Here is a 7,775-nt window from a genome sequence, read left to right as displayed (position 1 = left end):
GACTGTTGTGTGTTTAGTTTTCTGCAACAACTGCTGCGGAGAGCAACGTGCATCGAAGTTTATGGCTCTGCCGAACTCTACTCGAGTATCCCGAAATCCAGGATTGTCTTCCCCGCCGAAGCGCTCGGCGAACCTGCTCACTTGTCCAGAGGCACTACGAAGACGACTCGACGTGGAAGAGTCCTACGTGAAATAAGAAGCGTACGCAGCTCAGAACTCGAGAATATAAAAAGCGGAATCGCTTCGAGGGGATTCCCCCTCCCGGGAAACGGAAGAGTGAAAGCTCTCTGTGGATCCGTGCACACGTATATCTCTATACAAGTGTGTATGTATGTATGTATGTATGTATGTATGTATGTATGTATGTATGTATGTATGTATGTATGTATGTATGTATGTATGTATGTATGTATGTATGTATGTATGTATGTATGTATGTATGTATGTATGTATGTATGTATGTATGTATGTATGTATGTATGTATGTATGTATGTATGTATGTATGTATGTATGTATGTATGTATGAATGTATGTATGTATGTATGTATGAATGTATGTATGTCTCCGTGCCAACATCGCGATTCGTTTGAAAACGATCATGGAACAATATAGAGATACGACGCACGCAGATCTGTCAAGGGGATCTTTCAATGTGACCGATGTTTCAATGATATTTGACTTTCTGATGGTCGTGACGCTGAGTGAGCATCGAGTTCGTTCCGATACTTCGTTTTGATGACCTTTAACGAAGAGACTGATTCCTCGCATGAGTAAGTTGCCGAGAACTGCGTGGGCGAAGGAAGTGCTCGTCCGCTGAGTTCGCGGTAGATACATTCCAGCGTTCATCGCCGAAGAGTAGAAGCTTAGGGCTCGGACCGCGCTGCAAGAGGATGTGTGACGAGTGACGACGCTCCCTTGTAATTTTCGTACCCTGAATGGTCCAGAGTCTGAACCTAGAAATCTTCCGCTGCCCACCCAGGAAAAAGCTAGGACTCACCAAGCAGCCGGGGAACCTACGCTGTAAACATCCGAATGTAGGCGCAGGTTTCCGGTGGTCAAGATAGACGGGCCTGCCCTCCGATTGAAATATCTGCGGCCTTCAGGAAAGAGAGTGATAATCTCATGTCTGCAAGCGGTCAACATGATATGTCCATCTCATTCATGATCGGCGCCCTTCCGAAAGGTGCTGCATCTCCACCATGAGACGTCAAAACGTACCGTGCTGCAACCCCCCGAGAATCGATGCTGTCGAGTATCGTATCTCTCTCTCTCTCGCTCATCCATGGCAGCGACGAAGAATAAAGAAGCAATCGGGGAAGACTCGCTGTAATGATCGACCGGAACGACTGGGTCTGAGTACACAGCCACGGTCGATTGGGATTGAGGACAGAAAGAGCAGTGTTCCTCAGCCGCCCAAGTATCTGTACAGCAGATATCTAAGCTTTTACCCGGAGCCATCAACGTCAGACCCCTGGGATCCGATGATCAAGGTTCAGTAGTATTTCAGAGCCGTCTAATTTCTCATCATTCGGAGCTCCGGAAGGGGCGTCGGAATGGCGAGCGAGAAAGCCCGACGATCGGAAGGCATCTCATCGCAGCACGTTGAGGGTTCCGCTTTCTGAGGATCGTTAGGTGAGATGGTTTCTGATATCAAGCCTAATATTTCATAGGCTTCTAACAAGCCCCAGGATTGAAGAAAATGCCGTGGAATAGAACGCATCCTAAATCCGCGTTTATTAAGCAGCTTGCAATGTGAGCTATGTGTCATTTCGCTCCGCTTCCGTCTCTCTGAGGAGAACTGTCGTAGACATACAGCGTCTGAGAGAGCTCTGCTACTTAGTTATAATACGAAACGAGCTTTTCAACGAGTTAACTTAGGTGGAACTAACGAACAATATGGCATCAAAGCTTCTGCGTATCTAGACCACCAATAAAGAGAAAGTCGACGGGTTCCCCTGTCTATTCTATATACGCCGAAAATCCCACTGTAGTGTGTTGCGCTAAGTCACAACTACTAGGTACAGTATTAACATGAGCGCTGTGGGAAACGATTATGATGAGTCGATACAAAAAGAATACCTTGACTAGACAGTGTCCTCCGGAAAACTGGCTGGAAACCAGAAATTATATAAAAACAAAGGACGCGCTAGCTCGAGCTGAGTCGATATCAGCCCGCCTAGAGTCATTTATGATGTCATCAACTAGGTACATGGGTGTTTTGCAGGAGAATTATTTCTAAATATTCTACGAATTATTCCGTTTTGTGTAATTCATAGGTGCTGCCACAATCACGTATTGTGGCTGTCGAGCTCACCGCGCAATCGACTCAAATAAATTCTAGATCTCGAAATTCTAAGCATAGATTCGAGCGTTTGTTCGTTGCGTCTCATCAATTCACCGTCTCAAGGTACGAATAATTCAGGATAACCCAGATAGCTCACGTTGGGTGGAAACTCCCAACTTATGGGCCTCCCTTCTCATGACGTCCACCTACTTTCACAGCATAAATGCACTGTCACAACCATGTTACGGAGCGGTCCTCAGAGAACGCCCTTACATTTATCTGCCGCGTATTCCGCCATAAAACGCGTTGAGCTGTCGTCCAGCACGAATGCATGGTCGATATCCTTATCGCAAAGCGTGATATCGGCCAGCGGATAATCTCTGCGCATGTCCTCGAAATACGACAATGGGCACCATTGATCCTGGCTTCCGTAATAGAATGATAGCAGACGCCAGGAACGTTTGATAAAAGCATCATCACGTTTATCCACCTTGTCGAACTCGTCCTTCGCCATAAACCACGATGAGTACATGGCGTGTTTGCACAAGAATGACGCGGTCGCCTCGCCCAGATGCGTTTGCCTGTAAGAGTTCCAAGATTGAGAAGCTTTGAAATGGCGATACCCACGTAGAGTGACGCTTGATGGTCGACTGACGGTCCCTTGTTCCAGCTATATGTTCCCTATCTCGCTCCAAAAACAGACCCTCCAAGCTTCGGACGGTGGAGCTCCGTCCGTGCACCGAAGGTATTTTCTGGCTGAATACGCCTGTTCTTGGAATTTATGCGGGAATCTGCGCTCAGCCGGAGCACTTTCAGGTTACGTTATATGCGAGTAAGAGGAAAACTCAATCGATTATCTAATGTCTTCATATCCTCTTGGCAATCACTGTGTGACGTGACGTCCCTTACCCGTAAAGCCAATTCCCGATCCACCGTTTGAATGCGACCGGCGCCATGTGGATGAGGTTTGCTATGAAAACTAAAGGAGATTCCCAGCGATTGACTGTCTTCACCATTCGCTGCGCCTTTTCCGTCAGGATCATGCGCTCGAAAACAGGGAACAGGAGGATAGCTTTCTCGCACTGAAAATAGAGTCACGGCGTGATCGGTCTGTCTCCGTTTGTCATTCTACGTATTGCCATGTCGTCTCTTTCCTCTTCCAATCAAATGACCGTGCAGAGGAGTTCAAGAGATCTATCGCGCGGAATGAGAATAGTGGTCTTGTGTCTCTTGGGGTCTCTCGCATGATCACACGGCAATATCCGAGTCCCCCGGTCCGAAAGCAAGGTCTCATGGGAACCACAGCAACCAAGTATCTACGACTTGTCTTCGGGACGGATAACTCATAGTGGGACATGATAGAATCGTGACCGAGAGTGTCGTTCCATAATCGATGTCAATTCTGGAGACTCATTCCAGAAACATGAGTCAGAGCGTAACTTTAGAGCTTTGGGGATAGAACACGGCGTCGGGGAGAATCGATATTCTTTCGGAGGCGAGTCCAAAGCAATCGAAAATAGGATATTACCTTAAGCTTCGGTTCGCGTTTCATGATTTGCATAGCGATATAAGCACCGATCGAATGCCCGATGAGTATGACCTCCCGTTGGAAACCGATGAATTGCTTGATGAATTCAATTTTATGCAGTATTTGTGCTTGAACGTCGTAGAGCTGACGATTTTCTGAGGGCAAAGGGAACAGTGTAGCAGAGCTCTCTGAGTGTCAGTGAATTCTAGATGGATTCGACAGGAACGAAGTCAGCGTTCCATGGCGGGAGTCGCGAATTTTCGTTCAAATCAGGATATTCCCTCTTCGGAATCTTCCGGCCGAGTGAATTTACTGATACCTTCAATTGGTGGCATGATCGCTCCTGCCGAGGGTGGGGCATGATGCCCCGCATGACTGACTCCCACGACTTCGACCTGTTCTTCGAAGCGATCGTAAATGAGGCGCAGAAATTCCTCGTAGTATTGAATCTCGCCGGGATTGCCTGAAAGCGGAATAACTAATTTGAACTTGGTCGGATCTCATGAGGAACGAGAGTAAGCCACTGAAAATAGACAGGGAAGAATATTCGATGCTCCGTTCTTCGCGCCATCAAAATCTTTTGGCCGATGCGTAGATCGAGCTCGGCGAGGGGACTCGTTACCAAAACGAACTGAATCGCACAGGTCGTTCGAAACCCTACGCTTAGGCCGCGGAACGCTGCATGGGACTGAGATCAATCTCCTAGATCTCATTGAGACGATTATAGCCTCACTCATAAGATCCAGAATATCTACCGTCAAGCAAATCATCAAAGCTTAATGAAGATCGTAGGGTGGGCGGAATGGAGGGATAGCCAGACCGGATATCTACAACGTATCATAAACCAGCATCACTATCCGGAGAATTCTTTGGACCATTCTGCCCGATTCGTGATGCGAAATTCACAGGGAAGTGACCGCAACGCACTTTTCCTATCCTACCTGGTATCATGAGAACCACGGGAAAATCTCTCCAAATCCCATCGGTCTCCGGCTTGAGATTCGCCTGGAATCGAAGGATTTTCGTCGGAACCCCGCGCACCTCTTCGAACGAGTATTGTGCCGTCATCCTGGAGTCATCGGCACCTGTTCTGAGAACTTGTCACCACATGGAGAGAGAGCTCCGGGACTCTGAGGGCAATGGAAAGGCAGAGCACGGATTAACACCGAAAACCAAGCGAGCTCGTCACCCCGTTCGCTCGTTCGGTTCCAGCGGAGGGGAGTGACTGAAGTAGATGTCTCCTCTTCCTCTGTTGATGAGACAGCCGACGGTGCGGAAACGGAATCCGTTTTCGCTCTCGCCACAAGAGACGCGCCAGTCAGTCAGTCACTGTTTCTGGTAGTGGTGTGCGGGGTGTCGATCATGATTTCTCTCGCATGATTCCTCTGTATGTATCAGGCTGGAGAGTCAGCTGACTAAGTGAGTTGGTTAAAATATCTCAGTGGGGGAGAGGGCTGTATTTGGCGCGAGAGTTCGAATTCACTCGCGTATTCCCGAGTCTTTGCCGTGCGATGAATGTCAGGTGTGGGTCCTCAGTTCTGAGTACTCAAGCGAGCGCCGCGCCGCTGACACCGTCTTAGCGAGAGTGTCATACGGGAGTAGTGCGAAAATCCCGCTGATAAGCGCTGAGGGAAACACAAGAAAGACTCCATTGTGCTTGAGCTCCGAAAAAACTTAGCGCGACCCGTTCCTCTTCTGGTTTCCTGCAGACCTCCCTTGCGCGGGAGATGGCATGGACTCGATCTTCGCTGCCGGAAAAGTATCCTCTCGGAATCTGCTCAATGAAGGGAAGGTACTAGGTCACGATCCAGCTGGACACATTTGCTCTCCACATCCGTTCACGGAGGCGGTGCCAGGAGCAATATTCGGGACGTGAAGCTTTGAAGTGGGTGATTCTGCTCGAGAGTGTACAGTCGGGCTTGCTTCGGAACGAATATTCGAGCGTCGAGGATCGCTGAAGGGAGAGGAAGGGCGCCACCGTCGATGCTCCGTTGCATCCTCTCTCCAATGTAAGATTCACGCGAATTGAGCAATATGGAATACCAATGGATGAGGAGATGAATGAACGAGCCCCCTTTCCTCGGGGAAGTAATCGATACAGATCCCGCTCTGGCCTTCCGGCTGAGTCTCCCCGAGCGACACGATCCTTCCCTCAAAATCCCATGCTGGGAAAATATCCGGGGAGAGAGGAACCGAGGGAGTGGCGCTTAGATGAGCACAGAACTTGAGCGTGCGAGTGCCTTTCGGAAGAGTTCACAATAAAGGAGACAATATTCAACGTAGAGGCAGTGGATGAGAAATTGTTGCGTGCGCAACACAAAACCTGGACTTCATCCGAGGATCCCAGTCTTGAATCGAATTTCAGATTCGACATCAATGGTATCTCGGAGGTCAAGATCTCGCAAAGCGTTCAGAGCCAGGTTCGACCGTCATCAGTTGTTGGTGTTGAAATCGGGAGAGGTCCTTTCTACAATGAGCAGGCCCGCGCTGCTCGTCTCATCGAACAGCGACAGAGACGAGCATATCCGATTTGCCAGGAGAGTGATGCCTAAAAGATTCGAGGATCCCGCACGACAGCCACGAGATGAACCTCAACGTTGGGAGCGGATGAGGACATATGAATGACGTCGAAAAATTTTCAACCCGGAGCACGGCGAGTCCATCGCTCGATTGGGCGCATACGATGAGCCAACTTGCGTTGTTGCTCCTACCTAAGCGAGGGACCCGAGATCGAGAAAGAGGTCCGAACTCTATTGGAGCTATTGCTGTGAGACGTGAAAAACGATCGAACTTGTTGGGAACCACTAGACCCTCGGAATAGGTTGACTCGAAGCAGAGCGCCACTCGAAAGATTCGAAGGTCGAACGACTGCGAATGATTCCAAGGGATCAACAATTCCGGACCGCCGCTCAAACAGTTTTGGGCCCCAGAATCGAGCACGAACCATCCCAATGACATCGTACCGACCTCTGGACTCATCGCTGCGGCACGGCGAAAGTTGGCAATCAAACCAAACCTGTCATCCTGGTGCCGATCGCTGAGCCCGAAGCGACCGATTCCAAAGTTCAAACGACCGGCCGGTCCGTGCTCGTACATATAAAGGAATTCGGAGGACCCGCTGAGCCGCTGAGGGAAACCCTAGCAATATTCCCAGATCGTTGCTTACGTAGAGACAACATAGCTCCAGCTCGTATCGTAACGGCTTGGATCAGAGACCACCGAGGACGGGGATGGCTGTCTCAGTTCGCAGCGTCCGACTACAGAAGGGGAAGGGTATTGATCTAATGAAATCCCGGACGATTGTCCCTAATTTTTAGCGCCGATTGCCTGGAAAGGAGGCAAGCGACAGGAGCGGCCCATGATTTCCGCATCGAAAACTCCACTGCCTAGTGCTCAATGATCGGACGGCCGCACATGTTGCATAGGATTCAGTGGATACGAGGCGGCATTCTCGATAAGCTCGTTCTCACTTTCCGATCCAAATACTTAATATGAACTAGGGCTTGGTGGCCCGCAGGTTCCGTCGCCATGGCCTTAGTGGTCCGCGGGACCAGAGATGTTGGCCATGTTTGCTTCAGATAGACAAACTAATCGCCTGAGAGTCGAGGAACGTTGACAAGAGCCCGGAGTGTTGAGAGAGTACGTCTATTCCTCCTCTCTTGTATCGCGGATCTCATGTCGCTAGCGATGCGCGGAAGGACCTGAAGTGAGACAATGCTCAACTCAGGGAAGCATTCTGTGCTACCGGTCTTACCCTCAAGTCCAGGGCACCCCAATATATCGGAAAGCGCGAATCTCTGTTTTCGGACGCACGTGGCGGCTGGATCGAAATGATATTTGTCACTTGCGCAGTGTGTCGATGCGTAATGTACTCATCGCAGAGTTCTCGGCACACGCGGAACGAGCCTTGCCTCTAGACTCCATCGACTACCTGCCCCGATGAAGTTTTCTGTCTGAAAGTC

The 7,775-nt window shown here is 49.6% G+C and overlaps 1 protein-coding gene across 1 annotated transcript; it reads right to left on the bottom strand.

Annotated features, from left to right (window-relative positions):
- Window positions 1-1,711: 1,711 nt before the first annotated feature.
- Window positions 1,712-4,881, bottom strand: LOC100903673 (lipid droplet-associated hydrolase). Its single transcript, XM_029112822.1, has 5 exons — window positions 4,755-4,881; window positions 4,133-4,276; window positions 3,814-4,001; window positions 3,195-3,367; window positions 1,712-2,866 (listed from the first exon to the last, which is right to left on the bottom strand). Exons 1-5 carry the CDS (start codon window positions 4,879-4,881, stop codon window positions 2,542-2,544), a joined length of 957 nt encoding a protein of 318 aa, XP_028968655.1. The 3' UTR covers window positions 1,712-2,541.
- Between the last annotated feature and the right edge of the window lie 2,894 nt (window positions 4,882-7,775).

This window comes from Galendromus occidentalis, unplaced genomic scaffold (assembly GCF_000255335.2).
Source record: "Galendromus occidentalis unplaced genomic scaffold, Mocc_1.1 scf7180000077529, whole genome shotgun sequence".
Taxonomy (NCBI): Eukaryota; Metazoa; Arthropoda; class Arachnida; order Mesostigmata; family Phytoseiidae; genus Galendromus; species Galendromus occidentalis.
This window is presented reverse-complemented; position numbering and strand designations above follow the sequence as displayed.

Coding starts and splice junctions, on each gene's coding strand:
- LOC100903673 (XM_029112822.1), bottom strand. CDS start 4,881: ATGACGGCACAATACTCGTTCGAAGAGGTGCGCGGGGTTCCGACGAAA. Junction 4,277..4,754: donor CGTGGTTCTCATGATACCAG/GTAGGATAGGAA, acceptor TTCCGCTTTCAG/GCAATCCCGGCGAGATTCAA. Junction 4,002..4,132: donor GATCATGCCACCAATTGAAG/GTATCAGTAAAT, acceptor ACTGACACTCAG/AGAGCTCTGCTACACTGTTC.